The sequence below is a fragment of the Brassica napus genome, chromosome A5, assembly GCF_020379485.1.
Source record: "Brassica napus cultivar Da-Ae chromosome A5, Da-Ae, whole genome shotgun sequence".
In the NCBI taxonomy this organism is placed as follows: Eukaryota; Viridiplantae; Streptophyta; class Magnoliopsida; order Brassicales; family Brassicaceae; genus Brassica; species Brassica napus.
Genome location: NC_063438.1, coordinates 5,790,760 through 5,816,124, shown reverse-complemented (window position 1 = coordinate 5,816,124; position 25,365 = coordinate 5,790,760). Strand labels below are relative to the sequence as shown.

The following is a 25,365-nucleotide window of genomic DNA, read 5'->3' as shown; positions in this document are numbered from 1 at the left end:
CAAGTTAGCTGTGCGGATAATTTTATGTCACTATATGTATCTCCAAAATCTAGAAATACCTATAAAGTTCATAAAATGTCTCCAAAATATTCATTCTGTTGACGATATTGATATCTCACCATCAATTCTTGACTCAAAATGGAATTTAAAGTAAGTAAACGATGCAAAAGATATCAAAGTGTATCAGAAGCTTCTGATACACTTCACAAGAGTTAAAGTAAACGATGCAAAAAGTTATATTACCTTCTTGGGAATATGCAGCTTATGTGACCTGTAACGTCTAAAGTTGTTATGCTATGCATCAGGTCGACTACCAGCGATCATTGCCACACCGTTCAATTCACATTAATTCTGGTAAGTAAAAACCATCAAAAGCAAAAGAGTTTTGTTGAAGCCATCCACAATCCACATTATCATTTTTGGTGTTTTTCGTGGGGCTCCTGTGAATGAATCAAAGATAGTGGGACATTCTATTGCTTAGCTTGTCACAGGGGGAATCTTAAATCTTTTTCCATCAATTCTTAGATGCTTCTACGCCATCTGTTCATTATTCCTATCGCAAAGTTGTATCATTTCGAAACCCTTTAACAAAAAAAAAGGTTGTATTACTTTGATGAAAAAAACATTTCGCATAAGACATGGACAGCACTATATATAGATAAGCCTTGGCTAGTTGATTCAGTTTTATTGATTCGTGTTTTTAAAATAGTGAGTGATTTTCACAAGAGTACTCACATACATGCAAGGGAAGAAAATTATGTCACGTTTCTTTTAATCTTGACATTAGACACAGTATAGATGATTCGAGCGTGAACCAAGACGACTAAAAGCAAGAAAACAAAAATGACCAAAATATAATTAAATTTTGATATATATATATATATATATATAGTGAAAATTGTCTTGGCTCTATCCAAATCCATGATCGAATCCAACGGTGAGAACCCAGATGCGAATCTCGAGTTTCTGACTGAACCAAGCGAAGCCCATTCGATGTGCTTCCCAGGTAAAGCTTCTGAGTGGTTGCCTCCGGCATTTCGTTGCGAAGCGGTGAAAATCTGTCTAGACGGGCAACGAGAAGAGGAAGAGAGCTTTTCTGTAGCGAGTCTAGAAACAGAACCGAGGATTTGCCTCAGTTTCATGGTAGAGATTATCAGCAAGTTCTAAGGAGCTCTCATAGGAATTCGTCGAACACCTTGTCTGCTAGAAGATCTATGAGAAAGTCAACTATCTGGAAATAACTCGTCACTTCGTTTGCATTTATTTTACTAAAACCATGTCAACCAATGCTAATATCACTAACCATCTCAAAGTGATTTAGATAATTCATGTTGGTGATATTACAATTTCAGAAATGTTTTATATGCGAAGTTCACACACTTAAAATAGCCTGATCCCTTGTATATAATAGGACCAAACCTGCCAATACTGGGTCGAACCATACCCAAGTCACAAGATCCCAAAAGTCAAGATTTGTGTTGAACCACTATATAAGCGGTGATTCGAGTTTTAAATCTGTTAATTGTTGTTACCGAGGTAATTGAAATATTATGTGAAAGCTTGAGTTTATTCATTCCATATGATGAGTATATATACAAAGTACAATATCCTAAGTTAACTAGTACAAGATCCTGATAAGGATGAATCTAAGTTATAATAGGAATAGGAAACTTCTTCGTAGTTATCCCTTTACTCCCCCTCAAGTTGGCAATGAGGTATCACGAATGCCTAACTTGAACAACAGATATTGAAATGTAGGTGTAGGGAGAGCTTTAGTGAGAAGATCAGCTGGCTGTTCTTTAGTAGAAATATGCTCAAGACGCAGAAACTTGGCTTTGACGGCATCCCGGGTTGTGTGACAATCATTTTCTACATGCTTGGTGCGCTCATGAAACACTGGATTAGTAGCAATATGTATAGCGGATTTACTGTCACAGTGAAGAGTAATCGGTTGATCATGAGTGAAGCCGAGCATAAGAGTTAGTTTCTTCAACCATTTTAACTCACAAGTAGTATCTGCCATAGCTCTGTATTCTGACTCCGCCGAGGAACGCGAGACTGTGGGCTGCTTCTTAGTACGCCACGAGATAAGTGAATCACCGAGAAAAACGACGTAAGCGCTCAAGGAGCGGCGAGTAGTTGGACAAGAAGACCAGTCCGCATCACAGTAGGCTGAGATATGCATATTGCACGTAGCTTTGAGCATAATCCCTTGATCTGGAGTTCCTTTAAGATAGCGTACTACCCGAAGTGCTGCAGACCAATGTGCCTCTAAGGGCTTCTGCATAAACTGAGATAAGATATGTATAATGTAGCTCAAATCTGGGCGAGTAAAAGTAAGATATATGAGACGTCCAACCAAGCGACGATAGGGCTTTGGGTCCGTCAGAAGCGTGTGTGAGTTGGTTTTATCGGCCGGGACCAGTTTAGTATTAAGTTCTGTAGGTGTAGGAGAAGGCTTGGCGCCAAGAAGACCACATTCTGTGACTATATCCAGTGTGTACTTCCGTTGAGAAACAAAGATCCCCTCTGGCCCTCGTGCAACTTCCAAGCCAATAAAGTATTTAAGTTTTCCTAAGTCCTTCATCTTGAAGCACTTATGTAGATAATTCTTAAACCTCTGTATGACGGAGATATCATTCCCAGCTATAATAAAGTCGTCAACATACACCAAGATATGGAGACACACATTCCTGTCGTGATTGACATAGGAGAACAGAGAGTAGTCTTCACGACTTTGTGTGAATCCAAAGTGAAGTAGAGATTTACTCAATTTTGCAAACCAACACCGAGGAGCTTGTTTTAAACCATAGAGAGATTTCCTGAGGCGGCACACCTGATTAGGCTTGTCGGTTTTAAAACCTTGAGGTAGCTGCATATATATTTCCTCTTCAAGGTCTCCATGTAAGAAAGCGTTGTGAACATCCATCTGATGGATTTCCCAGCGTTGAGCTGCCGAGACAGCAAGTAGAAAACGAACTGTATTCATCTTTGCAACCGGTGCGAATGTATCTTTGTAATCAATACCAGCCTTTTGTCGATTTCCTCGGGCCACAAGACGTGCCTTAGGACGTTCGACTGTGCCATCAGAGTTGTATTTGTTGGAGTATATCCATTGACACCCGATTGTTTTCTTGCCTGGCGGAAGTGTAGTGACATCCCACGTATGTTGTGATTCCAAAGCCGCAATCTCAGACTTCATCGCTCCATTAAACCGTGGGTCTCTTACTGCCTCAGAGTAATTACGAGGAACAGCCTCGGTTGTGATAGTAACCAGAAAAGCCTGGTGCTGTTTAGTAAATGCAGAGACAGATAAGTAGTTAGCAATAGGATACAGTGTCTTACCTGGAACCGCTATCGGAGAACTAGAATCAGAGAGTGAGAGATCGTGAGGGGGGGTCGTAGTCGTAGCTGCATGGGTAATATAATTCTTGAGTAGAATAGAAGGCTTCTTAGTTCTCTGTCCTCGACCAAGAACTTCCAGTAACCCTGGAGAAGGAACATCTTGTTGTTCAGTATCTGAAGAAGTAGGGGCCACTGGTGAAACATTTATTGGAATCGGAGGCAGAGATACCGACGGTAGTGATGTTTCAGCCGGAGAAACCATATCTGGAGGTGGCAGTGGATTTGTAGAAGTTTCAGTATTTGCAGTAGGCGGAACAGAATCGGTATGTGGGACAGGATCCGAAGGTGGAGACTGAGTACTCCCCCTGGAGTCAAGAATCGGGTCGAGCCACTCATCCCCAGGTTCATTCACTTGCAAAACTGGTGGAGAAACATGAGGTGTATCGTCAATACCAGGGAATTTATCTTCAAAGAAGATCACATCTCTGCTAACAAAGAATTCATTCCGATCTATATCAAACAGTCTCCATCCCTTAGTGCCAAAAGGGTAGCCCACAAAGAGACACTTGCGACTGCGATCACCAAACTTATCTTTATCTCGACCGCGACGGTGAGCAAAACAAAGACATCCAAAGACTCGTAGTAGATCATACGCCGGCGGCTTGCCATGGAGTACTTCATACGGTGTCTTGCCATCCAAGAGAGGTGATGGTGTTCGATTAATAATGTGAGCCGCAGTCATAATACTTTCACCCCAAAACTCAACTGGAAGACGACCTTGAAAGAGACAAGCACGTGCAATATTAAGAATATGTCGATGCTTACGTTCAACACGGCCATTCTGCTGTGGCGTATCAACGCAAGACGTCTGATGCTGAATCCCATTCTTCTGGAAGAATGACTTAAGAACCATAAACTCAGAACCGTTGTCCGTGCGTACTATCTTGACATCATGACCATATTGTTTTGCGGCCATAGCACAGAAGTTCTGAAGTAGATTAGAAACCTCCGACTTTTCCAACATTAAATAAGTCCAAACTGCTCTCGAGTGATCATCGACAATGGTTAGAAAATAATTTGCACCAGAAGAAGAGGGTGTTCGATAGGGACCCCAGACATCACAATGTATAAGAGAAAACGGTGCCTCTGCTTTATTAGAACTATCAGGAAAAACCTTTCGTGTTTGTTTAGCACGAAAACAAATGTCACACTGACTAAAATCACTAGGATCTATTTTAAAACTATCAAAAACCGGTAGAGTAGATAGAACTTTGTAGGAAGGGTGTCCAAGACGACGATGCCACAGAACCGTTGAAGATGATTTCGACGTTGATGCTGCTTGAACCCGTGCGACTTTGACCCCCGTAAAGTAGTAAACCTCCTCACGTTCTTCACCTGCTCCAATCAGAGTCCTCGAAAAACGGTCCTGTAAAACACACAATGTATCAGTAAAGATTGCTATGCATCCAGTTTGCTTTAATAATTTAGAAACTGATATCAAAGTGCAGTAGAATTCTGGCACGTATAGAACGTTGTGTAAAGAGTAGTCCTTGCTTAACCGCAAGGTACCCTGTTTTGTTGCTTGCGAAGCTTTTCCGTTCGGGAATGTTACTGATGAGGGGTGTATATCAGATACGTCATGAAGAAGTGATATGTCTCCCGTCATATGGTGAGACGCTCCTGTATCAATAATAGCATCAGTAATATATGTTTTACCCGACAGACGTTCCGAAGAAAGATTGGATTGCTGGTTCTGAAGAAGTGTGATTAATGAGGCGATCTGTTCATTGTTGATGGAAGTCGTGGCATGTGAAGCTCGACCACGACCACGTCCCCTGTTCCCACCAGAACGACCTCCTCTTCCTCCGCGGGAGTTTTGCGAAGATTGACCAGACAAGTTGCTGTTTGAGCGGTGATATTGTTCTTGATACCAATCCGGAAAGCCGTGTAGTAGAAAACACTCTGATTTTTCGTGTCCTGTACGTCCACAATGAGTGCACGAGCGGTTAGGATCACGAGAACGATAAGATGAAGTATCAGTAGTAGAAGAAGAAGAATCTTTTGTTGGTTCTGTTTTTGCAGAAAATCCTAGAACATCAGATCGTTGTTCCTTTGCTTTGGTGGAGATCATATTCTGTTCTTCTCGTATCACACGAGAATAGACAGTGTTGATATCTGGCAAAGGTTCTTCATCAGTAATGCGAGAACGAATTGAAGCAAAACGTGCATCATCCAAGCCAAAGAGAAATTTATGGACACGTGAATCTTCTCGTTCCTTTTCTATCTCAGATGCTGCATCGCAGGTACACGGGCGAGTTGTTTTAAGATTTTGTAACTCCTCCCATAGCTTCGTTAGTCGACCATAGTACTCAAGAACAGGTTGTCCATCTTGCTTGCAGTTTGTGATTGCATCTTGAAGTTGATGAACCCGGGTTCTGTTCTTGACTGAAAAACGTAAACACAGTGTTTCCCAAAGCTTGTGAGCATCCGGGACAAAGGTAACAGTTGAACGAACTTTCGCATCAATTGACGTTCGAATCCATCCAACAATCATAGCATTAGTAGTCAGCCAGCGAGAGAGATCTGGTTCAGAGTCGGGTTTTGGTATAGTTCCGTCAATGAAACCAGTTTTTCGTTTGGCTTGAAGCGAGTTACGAAGTTCTGTTGACCACTCCGAATAATTCTCGCTATTAAGCGTAACAGAAGTAATAAGAGCCCCTGGATTATCCGAGGGGTGAAGATAGTAAGGTGACGAAGCATTGATAGCTTGTGGAGTCACCGAAGTTGTATCAGTATTGATCGATGAAGATGAATTATCATCAGCCATTGTAGAAGTAGAACGTATATGTGTTTGAGAAATTTAGGTCAAAGAATCTTATAGCTCTGATACCATGAAATATTATGTGAAAGCTTGAGTTTATTCATTCCATATGATGAGTATATATACAAAGTACAATATCCTAAGTTAACTAGTACAAGATCCTGATAAGGATGAATCTAAGTTATAATAGGAATAGGAAACTTCTTCGTAGTTATCCCTTTAGTAATCCAATCTAATTTAACAGGAAACAACAAACCGTATATGTTTACTGTGATATACATAATAATCCAGCAATGATATAATGTGCTACTTTAGATAATTTTATTTCTTGAAACAATCACAAGATTAGTAGATTATAGTTTCACCCCCGCCAAATGAAAATAATAAAAAACGCTTTGCAACTTTAATTTATCGACATCCTGTTTGTAAACCTTCCAAGTAAATGTAAGTCGTTCCCTTTATTTCCTTTGGACTCCAAGAATGTTATATACCATGTTGAGTCAAGTTCTTCACATCGAAAGAGCTGCATAGAGAAGCTGGTTCCAAGTATCCGGCAAGCCAGGAAGGCACCAGTGGCTGCAATCGGTTCTTCCATTTTCTCCATAAGTAGATGGATGCGCATCTTTTCTTAGCTGAGACAGAGTTGTGATGTCGAGTAGGTAGACGGGTGTCTTCATGGAGCGCAACACTCGTGACACAATGCTTGATGCAGGAAGTGGACCACCCGGGTATGTTGACCCGGTCAACGGTTGCATCTGCCCGTTGCAAGTCTTCTTCGGCTCATTCCATTCCTTTCCTCTATTAAATATTCCAAATAAACAAGTCAATAGATTTCACCTAGAACAGAAATTTTCATACCAAATGTATGTATAATGAACTTACACGTAGTGAGTAGGAGAAATGCCTTGGAAGAAAACTCGGGTTTGCGAATTATTAACGTTTTGATCAACCCATTGCGCCCAAGTGGTGAGTCCTAAGTTGAAAGCATCAAGACGGTTCATGTCTCTTATCAGTGAAGACCCATTTCTTATAAAATCCCACCTGATATAACAACAACAAAAACAACAATAGAAGAAGAGAAGATGATTTGGTTGGACCACGTCTTAAGACAATCTCAAATTAGACCATATATTATACATGAGTGTAGGAGGATATATGGTACGAACCCTTGAGATTCTACTCCTTTGTGAACCCACCAGTGCCAAGAATTGAACACAAGAATGTCCACGTCTTTCCAAACTTCAGCACCCCTTTCGATGGTTCCAAGGTTAAGCACACGTCCTACCTTTTCTTTCGAGATATCCACTAGGTATGGTGTTCGGTATATGTATAACGTAACTCCATATTCCTGTTTTTAATCGTTTAGAAAAAAGATTGAGAAATTCTAATACTTTTTACTATACATGAAAATATATTCAATTGTTTCTACACAGTATGTATAGAATGCACACATTTCTCCGGGTCCAACTTTTTAATATGTAACATGTTTTCCCATATTTAAAAATATAAGTTGAAGAAAACAAATGGAAGTGGTCATTAGCTGTCAGGTCTCCTACTTCCTTTCCCTCCCTGCTATGTTCTCTTTCTTTTTGTTCTTTTCCAGTTTATATATACTGTTATGTATATATATAATTTTTTTGGTCAATTGTTATGTATATATTTTATGTTCTAAATTTGTTTAAAACAATAGAAGAGAGAAATTCCCAAAACCCTAAGTCAACACTAGAAACAAAGGCAAAAATAATGTACGGTGGAGTAAATATTTGGATTACGTATTTTTTTCATATCGGATGTTATTGTTTTAAAAAAAAGGCTGTTAATGTTTCTAATAAATTAAGGATTTAACCTCACATAGGTTTGTGGTTAATATATACTTAGTTTTCAATGTTCATGATGAATAGTCAAATTAATTAAAGAAGTTGTAACTGTATCAGAATTGAAAATTAAAAAAAAAAGTTGTGAATGATAAAATATAGAATTAGTTACAATTTCGTACAAAGAAGTAGATAAGTTGTAATTTTTAGATAAGCCCACAAATATTAATATTTTGGAGTATATATATGTTTTCACTGAGATAAGTAAATATATTGAAGCATAAACCATATAAGACCAAACTCAATATATTTTTGAAAGAAACATCTCTTTACGGAAAAGAAAATCAATTGTTTGTTAGTAAAATCTATACGTTTTCTCTTACCTTCTTTTTCATTGATTCATAGTTTTAAATTATGTATGTGTACGATCAACTAGGCAGTAAGGCAGATAAAATCATAATACCTTGGATGTCAAGCGTTTGCACAAAGAAAAAATTTAAAACCAAAAGCAAAATTTCACAATTCTTATAAAAATGGAAATATAGTATAATATATTAGCCCGTGACCAACACGATTCAATAAAATTGACAAGTCCTCCTCGTGATGAAGAATTATTAGATTTTGTTTCTGTCCAAAGACACATTTTTAAAAATTATAATACAGAAAAAAGAAGAGTAGAGAGAGACCTGGAAAGTGAGAGAGGAGAGTGGGGTACGTCTGAGAAACGTGGTCGTGATGCCTGGTACCGACGCATGGATCATACATCCCAACGATTCCCACATGTTTTCACTCAGTGAGTCACCAACGAACATCACTCGTTTCCCTCTCCATTGATTCAGAAACGCTTCTCCATCGAACCTTCATTTATAATTCACATACATAACCTATCTTTATCATCATCATTATGCTAATTGTATGCATGTACGCATGTGGAAAAACGGCCAAAATATGTCCAAAGTATCGCCTTAACATATACTTTGATGTTTCATACCTTGGGATGGTGCATGAATCAGGTTGCCAAGAGTAGTTGAGGAACTTTTTGTCTGGCCGGCCGAACTTGAGACAGTCAAACTCGCCGTTGATGAAAGGGCACGTGGACGAATCGTACAATGGGGAAGAAGCATCGAAAACCCATTTCCCTTGAAACAAGTTACAACCAGACGTTTGCTTTCTTCCTTTCAACGTCGCTTTTCCTCCTCCGGCGGCAGCCAAGGCCGTTATGTTGCGGTGGCTCACTTGCCGTTTCTTGTCGGAAGCCAAGGCCTTGTCGGCCACGGACAAGATTGTGAGTGTGAGAAGTGGAAGAAGGAAAAGAGAGATGCGTTTGCAACCCATCTTTGAAACAAAAGATGTGGGTTATTTTTTGAAGAGGCTTTGTGATGGAATTGAGTTTGTATATACACGTTTATATACTTATACGTAAGTACAGTAGCGAGGAGTGTGAACAGATTCTTGGGTGGAGATACTATTGGCATTGTATAGGTTCGATTTTTTTTTAAAAATAAAATATATATCAATTCATTAGGAAAGCCACAAATTGTTAAGCTGTCAATTGGTTTACAAATGATCACTAAAGGGTTGTTGGTAGAGGAATTTGTGTAAAGTATACCGAACTTAACAAATATGGGATATATTCTCATCTAATGTTTCCATGGATTATCATTGACTGTGACTGATTTGTATTGACTTACTTACTTTCTTTTATTTATTTTTGTTAAAAGATAATAATATATATTTACGATTCTCCAATATTCTTTTTCCAAATATTGTCTAAAATAATAAGATATGTTTGTTTGTAAGGACGATATTTTTCTTATGATGATCTGATATATTAATCAAAAGAATCTGTATAGTATAAGGAAAAAAAATTATGAGGAAACCAAAAAATATAATAATTATTTATCAGTGATATTTAAAATTTTAAAATAAGAAAAGATAGTAAATAAATTCAAAAAATGCAAACCAATAACAATTAATTTTACCAATAACCCCACGCTAATCTTGGATTCAACTATTAGCCGACTGCGGTCGTTAGAACTGGTTTATCAAAATTTCTCAACAAGTATTTATGTTTCTATAGCTGTCAATTAAGTATTTTTAAAAGTTTATTATCATATTTAGTCAGTATATTATTATAAATGTGTTTGGAATATCTTCTATATCTCAATTATTAGTCTATTGCGCTCCTTAGAATTTTTTTTGTACTAGATGATAATCATTGTACATGCACGGAATGAATTTTCTATACCAATATTTGTTTATTAAATGATTTTAACATTTTGTAACAATACAGTTTTTATTGATTGTAAAATTACAATTATTGATTTCTTAAGTGTATCATCGTTGTTGTTGAAGAATTAATGTATTATAATTCATTTTAATTATTTTTAAAATTTTATATGCACAAAAAAAAATTACGGCTGACACAAATCACAAAAACTAGATAAACAATATCAATTGTAAAATAACGAAAAGATTAGGTTTTATACTCTCGATTTGTTTACTATTGACGAAAGAGGATTTTGTCGACATTGTTTTTTTTTCACTAAAATGTACCTAAATTTAAAATTTTGACAAAAGTTCAGAAATGTTTTCACTAGTATACTTTGGTCGGAACACTACAAAAAAATACAATAGACAGTAACATAATTCAGTGACAGAATATCTCATTCCACACGTAACTAGCTGTGCGGATGATTTTATGTCACTATATGTATCTCCAAAATCTAGAAATACCTATAAAGTCCATAAAATGTCTCCAAAATATTCATTCTTTGATATCTCACCATCAATTCTTGACTCAAAATAGGATTTAAAGTAAACGATGCAAAAAGATATCAAAGTGTATCAGAAGCTTCTGATACACTTCACAAGAGTTCAAGTAAAGATGCAAGAAGTTATATTACCTTCTTAGGAATATGCAGTTTATGTGACCTGTAACTTTTAAAGTCGTTATGCGCTGCATCAGGTCGCCTACCAGTGATCTTTGCCACACCGTTGAATTCACATTAATTCTGGTAAGTATTTTTTTTTTGAAACACTTTTTTTTTGAAACACCTAATTATGGTAAGTAAAAACCATCAAAAGCAAAAGAGTTGTGCTGAAGCCATCCACAATCCACATTTTCGTTTTTGGTGTTTTTCGTGGGGCTCCTGTGAATGAATCAAAGGATATTAGTGGGACATTCTATTGCTTAGCTTGTCACGGGGGGAAATCTTAAATCATTTCCCATCAATTCTTACATGCTTCTACGCCATCTGTTCATTATTCCTATCGCCAAGTTGTATCATTTTGAAACCCTTTAACAAAACAAAAAGTTGTATCATTTTGATGAAAAAACATTTCGCATAAGACATGGACAGCACTATATATAGACAAGCCTTGGCTACTTTTTTCTAGTTGATTCTGTTTTATTGATTCGTGTTTTTAAAATAATGAGTGATTTTCACAAGAGTACTCACATACATGCAAGGGAAGAAAATTATGTCACGTTTCTTTTAATCTTGACATTAGTCACAGTATAGATGATTCGAGCGTGAACCAAGACGACTAAAAGCAAGAAAACAAAAATGACCAAAATAGAATTAAATTTTGATATATATATATATATATATAATTGTCTTGATCGAAAAGAAAAGTGTGATGGCCATGGTGTATATATGCATGCTTTTTTCGGGAATAAATATAATATATGCATGTTATTTAGACAAAATTCAATATTCTGACGGATTTTTTGAATAAAAAAAGGTTGTGTTTCTGTAACTATCCTGCATGTAAAAGAGAGGATAATTGAATATATTTATTAGCTCAGAAACAGGAAAACTAAAACCTTTTTGTTGTAAAACAATTAATGTTGGTGCACAAAAAAAACAATTAATGTTGATGAAAAAATTATAAAGCGTAGATTGTTCTAACTCAAATTCTTCTCAGTGAATCGATTGCATACGAGTAAACAAGTCTGCGCAAGGTAACAAACACTTGAAGAGTAAAAAAGACAATGATGTGTCGATTATTGCACAATAAGAAGATCAACGAACCATATATTTGGTTTTAAATTCATCATAATCAAACGTGTACCTGTTCTAAGTGTATGCTTTAAACTTCTGTAATTCCCTATACTTTTGTTAATTACTGTATGATCATCCAGTAAATCACATATGATAACTCCTTTATAAGAAAAAAAGAAGAAAAGCATATCTTATCCAGTTGGGTTGAATTTATATCATGTATGATATCTCCTCTAAAAAAAAATGATATCTCCTCTATATAATTTGAGAAGTGACTTCCAAAGTTTGACTCAACTCACAAAATTCATTTCTAAGTAACATGCTCAAGATTCTGTAAGGAAGAATCCATGAAAACGATCTCTATTGCAATCAGTTAATTTACATCTATATAAAATATGAAATATCACAAGATATATAAATTTAGTGAGAAAGTGAAATAATAGAAATATGAAAAAGTCAGAAATGTCGGTGTTGAATAGTTTTTGGCTGTATAAATCTGTGATAGCAAGATATATGTATTCTCTAAAGTCACAGAATCTGAACTTGATATGATCATATCAACACAAACTTAATAAAACTCTTGCTTTGTCTTATTAATCTTTCTTAACTTTCTTCTTCTTTTCTTGTGAGATCATTTTACAATTTGATCTCTATATATAGGTAATAGAAAACCCTTAACTTGTCCTATTACATCATGATCTAGGAATCTTATCTTATCTTTATCTTAATCTTAAATTTAATAGGTTTTGTTATTCATCTTTTCTTTTTATGAATAACTTGTTTCCTAAGCTTTCTCTTGAAGCTTATCCAACATTCTCCCTTCTAAGCTTCAAGCCATTTTCTTGAACTTGAATCAAGTCTCTCATCTCCTTGAACTTGATCTTGGCTAAAGCTTTAGTTAGGATATCTGCTTTCTGCTTCGTCCCGGCCACATGCTCCACGTCTATCAGTCCTCGTTCCACGCACTCCCTAATAAAATGAAACCGCTTATGAATGTGCTTACTTCTTCGGTGAAACATAGGGTTCTTAGCCAATGCAATGGCCGATTTGTTATCAACCCTTATCACTGTCTTCTTTTCTTCACTTTCGGTTATCTCACTCATAAGTTCTTGCAGCCAAATTGCTTGTTTCGTAGCTTCTGTAGCTGCCATGTATTCTGCCTCACATGATGACAAAGCTACTACTTCCTGTTTCTGAGAGCACCAGCTGATAGGCGTTTCTCCAATACAAAATATGTACCCTGTTGTGCTCTTTCCATCATCCGGGTCTGTGTTGTGACTACTATCACTGTATCCACTTAGTTTCTGCTTTCTTTCACGCTTATACTCCAATCCATAGTTTAGAGTTCCTTTTAGATACCTTAAGACCTGCTTCAATGCGTTCCCATGTGATTCTCGAGGTGATGGCATATACCTGCTTAGAATTCCAACTGAGAATGCCATGTCTGGTCTTGTATGCATCAGGTACCTTAAGCATCCTATTCTTCTCCGATACTGAGTGGAGTCGATTTCTGCTTCTTCCAAAGACTTCGACATTTGTAACCCAAACTCCATCGGAATATGAGTTAGATTACAACTGTCCATACCTGCTTCTTCTAAGACACGTTTTGCATATGCTTCTTGGCTTATGGTTATACCATTCGATCCTTGCTTAACTTCGATGCCGAGATAGTATGTAAGTAATCCGAGATCAGACATCTCAAACTTCTTAGCCATTGCTTCTTTGAACTCTTTAACAGCAGAAGTAGAGTTCCCTGTTACGAACAAATCATCAACATACGTCGCAACAATGAGTACTAGTTTACCTTCTTGCTTACGGTAAACAGAGCACTCCTTTGAGCATCTTGAAAGACCGAGGCCTTTTAGGATTTGATCCAGCTTTGTGTTCCAAGCACGAGGCGCTTGTCTCAACCCATATAGAGCTTTGGATAGTTTGAAAACTTTGTGTTCTTCTCCCTTCTTTTCAAACCCTTCCGGTTGAGACACATAGACTTCTTCATTTAGTTCACCATGTAAGAATGCTGTTTTCACATCTAGATGGTGAATGTCCCAACCCTGAGCAGAGGCTAAACTAATAAGTAGTCTTATCGTCTCGATCCTTGCCACTGGTGCGAAGACTTCTTCATAGTCTATGCCTAGTTCTTGCACATATCCTTTTGCGACAAGTCTTGCTTTAAATTTGATGATAGTACCATCTGCATTCTTCTTTACCTTAAAGATCCATTTTAGACCAATGATCTTTACTCCATGCGGCTTACTGACCAGAGTGCATGTATTGTTTTTGTTGATTGACTCTATCTCCTCCTTACATGCTTTTATCCAACGAGCATATCTCTTTGCTTCTTGATATGTCGAGGGCTCATCATCGATAGATAGTAGTAGCTTAGCACCTTCAATCTCGGCAATCAATACATAATCTTCCAAGTACTTAGGTGTATTCACTTGTCGAGATGATCTTCTTGGACCCGTCTCAATGCTTGGTTCTGTTTCCTCTGTTTCCGCATTATCATCTTGATATTGTTCTTCGTCTTCGGCAACATCTTGTTGAGCTTCAACAGTATAAGAACCATTACCATCATCAAGACTTGCACCCCAAGTCATGCTAAAGTTTCCGGTTTCTGTCTCTTCTTGCTCATGCTCTTTCTTCCAGTTCCAGCATGCTTCTTCATTGAATATGACATCTTGACTTACAACTGCCCTTCTTGTACTTGGGTTGTATAGACGATAGGCTTTTGAACCAGGTTCAATGCCCAAGTGAACCAAAGTCACCGACCTGTCATCTAGTTTCTTCGTAAGAACAGAATCCACCTTAGTATGTGCAATACAACCAAACACACGTATGTGTCCAATACTCGGTTTTCTTCCTCTTAGACTTTCGTATGGAGTTTGGTCCTTCAATGCACGAGTAGGAACACAGTTTATCAAATATGTTGCGTGCCTTACAGCTTCTCCCCACATGTAATTAGGTACTTTCATGGCTTTTAACATGCTTCGCGTCATCTCCATTAGAGTTCGGTTTCTTCTTTCGACAACTCCGTTCTGTTGCGGAGTATACGGAGCTGTCAAGTGTCTCTTAATACCATTGACGTTGCAGAAATCTCGAAATTCGTTTGATGTAAACTCCCCTCCTCTATCCGTACGGAGAGTTACTATCTTCTTGTTAACTTCCTTTTCTACAAGAGCCTTGAATATCTTGAATCTCTCAAACGCTTCACTTTTGTCTTTGAGTAAGATAGACCACATGTATCTCGTACAATCATCAATAATGACGAATATGTACCTGTTTTGAGATAATGTTGCCGGACTTAGCGGACCACATAGATCAGCATGCAATAGTTCCAATGCATTAGATGATCTATATGTCATGGATGAGGGGAAGGGATATCGGGTTTGCTTGCCGACTAGACAAAAGTCACATATCTTCTTTTCTTCTGTGATCTCAGGTAAACCGTAAACCATCTCCTTTGTTGCCATTGTCTTGATCGTCTTGAAACTTATGTGACCAAGTCTTGCGTGCCATCTCCATGGTTCTTCCCTTAACCGTGTGAGTAAGCATGTTGGTTTCCCAACCTGCAACGAGATTTTGTAGAGTCTACTAGGTGACCTTAAGACTTTGACCAGTAGACGTCCACTAGGATCCCGTAAAGTGAGATAGTTGTCCCTCATCCTCACGTCGCAGCCTTGCTCCGTGGCTTTTCCTAAGCTCAATATATTACTTTTGAGCTCAGGTATGTAGTAGATATCCTTTAATAGTTGTTGTTCTCCTGTCTTTGCTTCAAAGAGAATAGAGCCTCTCCCGTTGATATCAACATACGATCCGTCTCCAAACTTGACTTTCCCTTTTACGTTTTCGTTAAGTTCAGTAAAGAAAGATCTCTCCCCTGTCATGTGATTACTAGCTCCATTGTCTAGATACCACATCCCTTTTTCTTTATTGTCTGCTTCAAGCTTCTTCGGTATTACCTTCCCTTCGTTTAAGAATACAACCTCATGCATGTACAGAGCTTTATCTGACGTCTCAGTCTCTGTATTGTTGAGTTCTTGGTCCTCTTTCTTTTCTGGACATACGGAGGCAAAGTGTCCTTTTTTGTGACAATTGAAGCATTCAATCTGAGAGTAATCTCTCTTCTCCTTGCTTTTATCACCGCTGTTGTTACTTCCACGCCCCCTTCCTCTGTTCCCACGACCCCTGTTGGAACCTCGTCCTCTGCCTTTGGTTCCATGATCGGAGTAGAGGAGCTTGCCATTATCTTCAAGTTTCTCTCCTCACATTCTTTCTTCTCCACGCAAGCGCTCCTCAAACGCTTTGAGGCGACCTACCACATCTTCGTACCTTGTGTTGTTTAGGTCAAGAACTTGTTCTAGTGTTGCTGAGAGCTGAAGAAATTTGCTTGGCAGACACGATAGAAATTTCTTTACTAGTTTTGCTTCTTCTATCGTATGGCCGAGTGATGCAGCTGTTCCTGCAAACTCTGATAATTTTTCTGAGAACGTATCTATCGAATCAGTATCTTTCATTCTCAGATGATCGAACTCAATCATCAGTGTGTGCAGGCGTGCTTCTATTACTCGATCAGCTCCAATATTCATTGCTTTCAATGCTTCCCACATACCTTTAGGAGAGTCTTGCTCACCAACTTGTAGGATTAAGTTCTCTGGAATTCCTTGAAACAAGAGAATCGTAGCTAGGTCATTCTTCTTTTGGTCCTTTGATCCTGGATCAATGGTTTCCCATACCTCATGAAACCTAAATAGAACCTTCATTCTTAAAGACCAGACAGCATAGTTCGTTGCTGTGAGCATTGTTGTTTTGACAGAGGGAGGTAGCGCGTTTATCTTCATAGCTGGTTTTGATTCTGAATCACTCATGATTTGATTAACTCAGGCTCTGATACTAAATAAAGTCACAGAATCTGAACTTGGTATGATCGTATGAACACAAACTTAATAAAACTCTTGCTTTGTCTTATTAATCTTTCTTAACTTTCTTCTTCTTTTCTTGTGAGATCATTTTACAATTTGATCTCTATATATAGATAATAGAAAACCCTTAACTTGTCCTATTACATCATGATCTAGGAATCTTATTTTATCTTTATCTTAATCCTAAATTTAATAGGTTTTGTTATTCATCTTTCCTTTTTATGAATAACTTGTTTCCTAAGCTTTCTCTTGAAGCTTATCCAACATTCTCCACCCCTATATGTATAATGTGAGCATGTTATCTTAGTTAATCAAGATAAATCACATTCCCATCCTTGCATGATATAAACGATTAAACAATAACTTCTTTTTTTTTGTGCACAAAAACAATAATAACTTTATTTAAACGTCACTTTTTCATAAATAAATACATTATCAGTTACATCAACGCCATGCAAGGTACAGAACGATACAGAATACATTACAATTATGTGGCTCAAAAAATATGCGATGTAGACGTAAACCGCATCGCCACCAATATTTAATCAAGTAATGAAGACACTATTATAATATATCACTTTGATAGACCGTAGACGTACTTTCCATTTGAATTGTAGGGTATGTATAAATTATATAAAAACAGACGCTTACGCAACGGGATAAAAAGCATATTGGGCTACACCACACATGCCCTGAGGCCAAGCCACGTCTCTACGGATCCTAATGTAACCATTTTCTCCCCAAGTTTCCCCCCAAGAGTTCTTCGCCAGCCAGTATTTCGTCCCGTCCTGGGTCATCCCATACCCAACAAATGTAACCGCGTGATTCGAGCTGGTCCCACAAGGCCCGTCGTATACTCCCCCTGAATAGTGCATGAACCCGTCCCCACTTGCGTCCATCGAGATAGAGACAGGTTGCCTCGACACGGCTTCAAGCAAGGCTCGCTCGTTGTTGCTAGGGACTGATTGGAAACTGCTGATCCGTGCAGCGGGTCTTGCATTGGACCGGCATCTCTCGTCTGATCCTTGGTAAGAGTAAGACTCCTCCGAAGCAATGCCTTGGTTTTGGATTATATAGTTGAAAGCATCCGACATTATCCCACCGTTGCAGCCTTGGTCGTACTCTCTGTCGCAATCTAGAAGCTGTTGTTCGGACAAAGATACAAGATTCCCGCTGGCTATCTTAGTCACACCTTCCACTGCTGCTACAGCCGAAAACGCCCAGCAACATCCTGTACATAGATAGATTTCTGATTAAATGGATGCTCTCATAGAAGGGACGAACCTATTCACTTAAGCCCTAACTTAACTTGGAACTCAAGTTATAATATATTGGGGGCAATATCTTGCATTGTTTTAATTTATAATATATTTTCTAAACCATGTTTTAGTTATATGTATAATTTTTGAAAATATTCATTACCGCATTGGCCTTGGTACTTGACAGGAGTGACAGCTCCTTCACTCCTCCAGTCTTTGCTCCCGCTCACCACGTCACTGACGTTCCAAGACCTAGACGACATCGTTTTATCTTCCACCATGGATGGGGAAGTTCTAGTTATATTCTTTAGCCCGGTGTGCGTTGCTAGGAACTCCTCGTTGGTCCAGTCTGCGAATTCATTGACACCAAGCTTGTAGCCTTTGTTCTCTCGTTCGTTGAAGTCTTCAATAAACTTTAAATTCCTTTTAAACACATCGTGTCTCATCTGTTTCTCGAGGTCATCACGGTAAACGCGAGAAAATCTAGCCATCCATTGCTCATGTTTATCAACCATCGACGGCTTGTGGAAGGTTATGGTTCGAGACGTCGCTTGAGTAATTCTGAAACTCATGAAAAGAATAGTCAAAGCCGTGAGCAAGAACATGATCGATGTCATTTTGCTTTTTGAGGATGGAGAAAATAGAAGGAAGAGTTGTATTTTTTTTTGTTGTTGCTTATGATTATTGGTGTTGTATTGTGGTGAAGAAGTGAGGATGGAAGGAAGAGTATTTATAGATTTAGGATTAAACAGTGAGATCCAATCATATGTAAGCAAATGCAAGTTGACTTGAATCCATTTGAGGGTGATGTTAATACTTTGCATTACTTGCGCGTTGCGCCGTGAGTAATATTATAGGGAGATCTTCTTTCCCACTTGGAGTTCTCGCTTTCGCTTGTACTTGGAGAAAAATTCCCCAAAATTATGGATTATGTTTTGAAAAAATATATTATTTATCATGTTATATAACTTGGACTAATGAATGGCATGCAAATATATATGTACAAAATAGATAAGATACTGTCCATAATCGTATTTATGTTTCACTCCAAAATTCTAAACATAATTATATAAAAAAATTTATATAATCTCTTTTAACGAAACCAATGCAGCTAAAAACTTAATATCACTTTCCTTTTTACTATCAGAACACAATTCTTGGCCTGGGTCCAATTGTATTTCACGAGATCTCACCAAGCAATATTCTTTTGTTAGGATCCTCTAGAGTGTATTATATGTTTTTGGTCAAAAATAGAATAGTTTATGTTAAAAACAAGAAAGTATTAGCCTCAGTTCAAAAAAAAAAAAACAAGAAAGTACAATACATTTTCTTTTGTGGCGTGTACTTTACATAATTTTTGTAATAAATTCTGTTAGAAAGTTGATTTGTTTGTCATATCCGCAACCAAAACAAATTGTCATAGACAAATATATTATATTGTGCAATCACTGAATGGAGGAACAACGGAGCATGGGCTCCAATGGATACGTCATATTCGTCCTACAGATTTATATCTGTTATACTTGTGTCTCTCAACTTGGCTTATAAGAGTCACGTATTCAAACGGCAAAAATTATTGCATAAGAACTAACTGACAATAAAGAAATGAATAAGTTTCTATTTGGCCATCTATATATATATAAAGTTGATTTTTTTCTTTGGGGGATTTTTCGACATATGTCCTCATTTTTTTGTATTTTAGATCTTTTTTTTATGTTATTCCAATTTAGTCCATCATTTTTTAATTATGCACTATCTAATCTTTCTCATACTAACATTCATCGTAATTTGAAAATTTATTTTATTGGTCACTAAAATTCAAGAAATAAGTAAAATAATATAAATATATTTTAAATGTTTAATTTATTCACAACTGAAAGTATCATAAACTTTCATTATTTTATTACTTTTACTATTTTCTATTATTTCATTTACAAACTATATTTTATTTTTATTAAACTATTAAAATCACAAAATAACCAAATTTTAACTTAAAATCTCAACAACTGAAAAAAACAAAATATCATAGTAATACTAACTCAATAAAGTTTTGGAGCTGAAAAGAGATCAAGACCGAAGACTAACTTACCTTACCGTACCATAGAGTGTCTTGGCCATAACAAACATAAATAAAAAAGATAAAAAGAACAAATCTGAAACAAAGTAATCCCCAAAACACAAATAAGCTTTATCAAGCACCAACAAATCAGCAATATACACTGTGCCGTCCTCGAGCTATGAAAAAAAGCACATAAATCAAATCATCAAAAACTAGATCTTAAAAACCAAGACGAGCAAGGACTATTGACGGTAAGCCAACAACGAGAAAGACAACATCAAAAGACAACTAAAAATTCTGATCTAACCCAAGGAGATATAATTCCTAACATCAGCTGAAATCTAAGGAAAAATAGGAGGGACCAATATTGAATGAAACAGCCTAAACGACGCGAGAAACAACCGCACAATTGGAAACTCCTAAATCCGATCTACGACAAATAGCAGAAATCTCAAGGTGAAGAAGGCGATAAAGAACAAGAGCACGAGGTGAGTCTTTTTAGGTGATGGTGAGAAACACCGCATACCAGAAAGATAAACAAAATACATAGATGTTGACGGCTCAATATCAAAATATGGGAAGAAGGCAAAAAATATCTTAAAAGTTATAATATGAAAAAATATGAAAAAAATAAAAAGACAATTTTGAAGCTGAAACCGTTAATTTTAGAATCAGCAAATGCATAAATGCAAAGTTATTGAAATTCAATCTATTTTTACATTAGAGGCTCACTTCAGTACTAAGGGCATCTCCATCTCCATTCCATTTTTTCCTCTAAAATGGAGTAAAAGTGAATATGGAGTTAGGAATGTTCCAACTCAACTTCATATCTCACTCCATAATGAAATTTACTCCATAAATGGAGCAATTTATTTTTTTTTGGTTCATCACTCCATTATAGAATGAGAAATGGAGTAGGATTAAAGCAATTTTACTCCATTTTGGAAGAAAAAATGGAATTTTACATTAGAGATGCTCTAACAAGTATTATACACACAAAACACATTATTGAAAAAACAAAGACAAAATATATTAACATATCACTACTACTACTACATAACACAATAAAAATAGCAAATAATGTTCTTAACAAATAAAAGTGACCACATAATTACATTATCTAAAAAAATCATACTTTTAACAACAATAAAACAATATTATGTGCGAAGGGCTGATACTCCTCTAGTTACCAATATAAAAAAAACAAGAAATTGGTTTTTCCTTTCAAGTTTCACTTTTGTCCCTCATAAGTTGTGAATTTATCAATATATTATACCATTCATAACCTTTTATGTCAGTCCGACAAAAAATGAAAGTGAGTGAAAGCAGTATTTTTTTTGAATGAATATTAAATTTTATTCATAAAAAAAGTCTTTTTACATCAAATATAGACATTATCAAAACTTTACTACTCTTTAATCATGGTTTCTATCAAAGAACTACGTACACTCTAGTTCTAAACCAATATTGTAAGCTCCATTCCATTCCCTTCCTTCTTTGTCTACTTAGTAAACTAAGCTTGTTGTTTACTTCTTTGTCAACAAGCTTCTTCATTATTGAAATAGACTTAGGCTTCTCCCCATGTCCTATGCTATTCCTCACCCTCCATAATGAATAGAGAGCCACTTGAAACGAGTATCTAATGCAAAAAGAACTTATCTTCCCCTTAAGACCATTCACTGTTTGTTGTGCACATATATTTGGAAACAAGTGAAGTACAGAGATGCATATGCTTTATTCATAAGAATTAAGAAAGCCTTTTAGCACTAATGTGACATTTTCAAAATACAATCATACATTTCTAACCACCATCTATAGCCATTGATTGTCTGTCTACTACAATCATGTATCCTCGTTCATACATGTATATGTCCCATGGTCACCTTGTCGAACAAACACTGCAAAAGATGATTCAGTTTCCAAAGAAAGAGACTTTCATTTACTTTTAAATCAGTCCGCAAAGAATCAAATAAAAAACTGAAAAAAAAATCATTGTTCCGTTTATGAATATAATCATCTCGGAAGCAAAAGAAAAACCAGCTCTGGCCTAAAGAAATCACTATTTACTCCACCAAACTGGCTAGTGTGTTTATCAGTGAGCTCGGGTTGAACAAGACACCGTGCTTTGGGTCACGAACACTCTCCACAACTCTCTGCAACAAACAGAACGAAAGCACCAATAAGTGTTTGTTGCGCACATAAACATGGAAACAAGTGAAAGTGGGAGAGATACTAACAACATCACTGATTCCTTGTTCAGACAATTGCTTGAAATCTACAGCTATGTCTCCATCTTTTGGCACCAAGAGAGTGTTGATGTAATATCCAGGCTGCACACACACAGAAGTCAGACAAAAAAGACAACAAGAGAGTGTTGATATAGCAGCAGAATCACTCACTGGATTCTTGAGACGGATATTAGGATCTCCATGAGTTCTGTTGAGAGCGTCAGCAATAGCAGTCACAAAGCAAGAAGCAGTAAAGCCGCTTGTCTCTCGGTCTTGGCTACCGTTCAACAGAAGCACCTTACGACATGACCTTGAAGAGATAATCTCCCCAACACCAAGCAGAACCTGAAGGAAACAGAACAAGAGACTCATGTCATTTAAAAACTCTACCTTTGCTGCACAAAAAGTTCACTTGCAGGTTTCTTTACCAGTGATGGGCAAATGGAAGTGAACAGAGACCCCATAGCGTAAACTATACAGTCCACGCTTCTCAACTGGTCCAAGACAGTTGGGTTAACTGGTGGGAAGACCTCATGAAGGAGATTATTACCTTCGCTTGACATGTAAAACACTCTCTTTATCTTTGATGGAAGAGTTGAAGAATGTCTCTACTAGAAAACATAGAAAAGAGTCATATGTAAGCAAATGTAAAGAGTTCAATGTAACAATGTTATAGTAATAGACCTTGTCAACGGTCTGTATAGTCCCATTGGTTGGGTGAGAGATCTCATTCTGTCCGCGTATTATAGTCCCATCCTACAAATTAAAAGTAAGTTTGCAGTCAAGTTTAACACCTGAGTCTTGTTGGAGTTGAAAATAGAGATGAAGCAAGCTTTGATTACCTGTAATTCACATCCTAGAGTGAGCCTATCATTGGTTGATATGACTGGGAGGACCAGACTGTCGCAAGGAATCTCTGAAACACGTGAAAAGAGAAAGATGGCAGCGTCTAAAGACTGGAAAAAGATCCTTGCTCCTGCAAAGAAGAAGTTCCCAATGCTACAACAAAAAATAATACAATTTCAAAGTGAGTTACTTAACAATACAGACATGAAGTGTGAGAATAAGATCTCTTCAGTACCTTCCATTAGCGAAGCAAAATGAATCATTGGGTCTTCTTAGAATCTGTGTAGTAAGTAACATGTCAAGTAAGAAAAATGTACATGAAACAAAACAGCATCAGTTAACATTATACCTCATTCTGAAAATAAATTAAGAAAGCTCGGATTGTTTCTCTGTAGGGTCTTGATACACCATCCCATAGAGAATGGTTACCTTCCACTATATCGTACCTGTCAAAGTTCTAACTCAGCACAATAATACCTTTCACCATAGTAACTATCAAGAGCTTTTCAAATAAAATGAGAAGTTCATAGGACTTCTTTGTACATAGAAGAGATGCTTGACTGTAACGTGAGGCTTAGAGAAAGAGAGTCAATGGATAAAGTACCAATCTTTCTTGGCATTATGCGCATCAATAGGTAATCGATGACCGAGCAACCTCCTAACAGCAAGTGCCTCTGAAGTACTTTCATCAGACAGCCTCAAACATCTTGAACGTATGTCACCAACCGCTGGTCCGCCTATAGTAACAGCAGATACATGTTTACATTATTCTTGACAAAGAAGCTAAAACACACAAAAGCTTGGTCTTATACACTGTTGTGTAGTGGTGGAACCTTACCGAGAACACGAACAATCTCAGCAGTACTTCCTCCATCATCAGAGACAGGAAGAACATGAGCCACTCTGGTTGTTATCTTCTTCAACTCTTCCACCACACCGTTGAATCCAGTGCCGCCTTCAACACAACAAATATAACGTTTTTTAAGCTATCTTCAACGTAAGGTTTTTAATATGTCGGAAAATGAAGCAAGCTCTACAGAGATAATCAGCAGAGAACATAACAAATAAATGTCCTGTTTCAAGAACGCTGTCTAAATTATCGTTAATTGGTCAAGATCTAATCCAACAAGTGACGATCTTTCACAGTAAGAGACTAATAAAAATCGAAACTTTAAGGAAACCCACGAAGCTAGGAAGAGAGGGAAGAAGGTGGGATCACCTGAGAAGACGAGGAGAGAAGGTGGGTCCACGGTGGAAGAGGAGGAGTGGCATTCGGCTGAGATGGAGGCGGACATGAGAGAATAGTGATGGGGTTTGCAGCGGAAGAGAGAAGGATAATGAAGAGACGAAGGAGAAGGAGCTTTATAATGGACCAGACCTCCAAAAAAGCATATCTCCGCCATTACCGAACTGAAACAGAATGAAGCATTTCTCTCTCTTTACCCTTTTCCTTCTTTTCTCGAATTTTTTTTCAATAGCGAAAAGATATTTTCTTCTTTCGCAATTGGCAGTAACTCCTTAAGTCCATAATACCAACCAATGTTTTAAAATTTTGGTTTAAACGGCAGATAGGATCCAAAATTTTAATTCAGTTTAAACTGTTTTAAATTAATTTAAATAGATATAAATAAATCTAAATTAGTTAAATTTAAAAGTAATGTTAGTATAACTCGAAATATTTGTCTAGTTTATTTTTATATATACAATTTTAATAATTCATTAGAATTATGTTATAACTAAACCCAAAAACTAAAATATTTAATGTAAATGTAAACTATATATAAAAAATCTATAATTTGTTAACATCTAAACCTTGTCCAGACCCCGAATAATATGTCTAGTTGTTAGTTATTTACAAAATATTTAATTACCGTTTACCGATTTATTAAACATCGATATTAACACGTAAATAAAATAAAAAAGATATCTTTAATGTGTACTTAAATCTATTTGTTTAATCAATTTAAATTTAAGTGAAAAATAAGGATATTATATATACCCCGGATATATATTGTGGATTGGTATCAGTGATGCTAAATTTTTTTTGTTAAAACATATTAAAAT

At 36.8% G+C, this 25,365-nt stretch overlaps 3 protein-coding genes across 4 annotated transcripts; all 3 read right to left on the bottom strand.

Annotated features, from left to right (window-relative positions):
* Window positions 1–6,460: 6,460 nt before the first annotated feature.
* On the bottom strand, window positions 6,461–9,407 carry LOC111215580 (protein trichome birefringence-like 37). The gene is made up of 5 exons (XM_022719256.2): window positions 8,972–9,407; window positions 8,667–8,838; window positions 7,333–7,514; window positions 7,049–7,207; window positions 6,461–6,964 (listed from the first exon to the last, which is right to left on the bottom strand). The coding sequence occupies exons 1-5, from the start codon at window positions 9,313–9,315 to the stop codon at window positions 6,676–6,678; spliced, it is 1,146 nt and encodes a 381-aa protein (XP_022574977.1). The 5' UTR covers window positions 9,316–9,407; the 3' UTR covers window positions 6,461–6,675.
* A 7,915-nt stretch (window positions 9,408–17,322) lies between these two features.
* LOC106423061 (ervatamin-B) lies at window positions 17,323–19,247 on the bottom strand. The gene is made up of 2 exons (XM_013863844.3): window positions 18,332–19,247; window positions 17,323–18,140 (listed from the first exon to the last, which is right to left on the bottom strand). The coding sequence occupies exons 1-2, from the start codon at window positions 18,990–18,992 to the stop codon at window positions 17,557–17,559; spliced, it is 1,245 nt and encodes a 414-aa protein (XP_013719298.3). The 5' UTR covers window positions 18,993–19,247; the 3' UTR covers window positions 17,323–17,556.
* A 2,891-nt stretch (window positions 19,248–22,138) lies between these two features.
* On the bottom strand, window positions 22,139–24,772 carry LOC111215579 (uncharacterized protein YNL011C-like). 2 transcript variants are annotated; one of them, XM_022719255.2, is made up of 11 exons: window positions 24,521–24,769; window positions 24,140–24,256; window positions 23,906–24,038; window positions 23,651–23,747; window positions 23,537–23,580; window positions 23,298–23,454; window positions 23,140–23,211; window positions 22,884–23,063; window positions 22,627–22,800; window positions 22,465–22,557; window positions 22,139–22,380 (listed from the first exon to the last, which is right to left on the bottom strand). In XM_022719255.2, the coding sequence occupies exons 1-11, from the start codon at window positions 24,702–24,704 to the stop codon at window positions 22,291–22,293; spliced, it is 1,341 nt and encodes a 446-aa protein (XP_022574976.2). In that variant the 5' UTR covers window positions 24,705–24,769; the 3' UTR covers window positions 22,139–22,290. The 2 variants fall into 2 exon arrangements, with proteins under 2 accessions (XP_022574976.2, XP_022574975.2); XM_022719254.2 differs by having other exon boundaries at window positions 22,465–22,800; window positions 24,521–24,772.
* Window positions 24,773–25,365: the final 593 nt, after the last annotated feature.

Excerpts from the sequence above, each read along its gene's own strand:
- LOC111215580 (XM_022719256.2), bottom strand. The coding sequence starts at position 9,315 with ATGGGTTGCAAACGCATCTCTCTTTTCCTTCTTCCACTTCTCACACTC. Across the intron at positions 7,208-7,332 it reads AAAGGAGTAGAATCTCAAGG|GTGGGATTTTATAAGAAATG; the intron begins GTTCGTACCATA and ends TTGTTATATCAG. Across the intron at positions 6,965-7,048 it reads ATTTCTCCTACTCACTACGT|AGGAAAGGAATGGAATGAGC; the intron begins GTAAGTTCATTA and ends AATATTTAATAG.
- LOC111215579 (XM_022719254.2), bottom strand. The coding sequence starts at position 24,704 with ATGGCGGAGATATGCTTTTTTGGAGGTCTGGTCCATTATAAAGCTCCT. Across the intron at positions 23,581-23,650 it reads TAATTTATTTTCAGAATGAG|ATTCTAAGAAGACCCAATGA; the intron begins GTATAATGTTAA and ends CTTACTACACAG. Across the intron at positions 23,064-23,139 it reads CTATACAGACCGTTGACAAG|AGACATTCTTCAACTCTTCC; the intron begins GTCTATTACTAT and ends GTTTTCTAGTAG.
- LOC106423061 (XM_013863844.3), bottom strand. The coding sequence starts at position 18,992 with ATGCAAAGTATTAACATCACCCTCAAATGGATTCAAGTCAACTTGCAT. Across the intron at positions 18,141-18,331 it reads CAAGTACCAAGGCCAATGCG|GATGTTGCTGGGCGTTTTCG; the intron begins GTAATGAATATT and ends ATCTATGTACAG.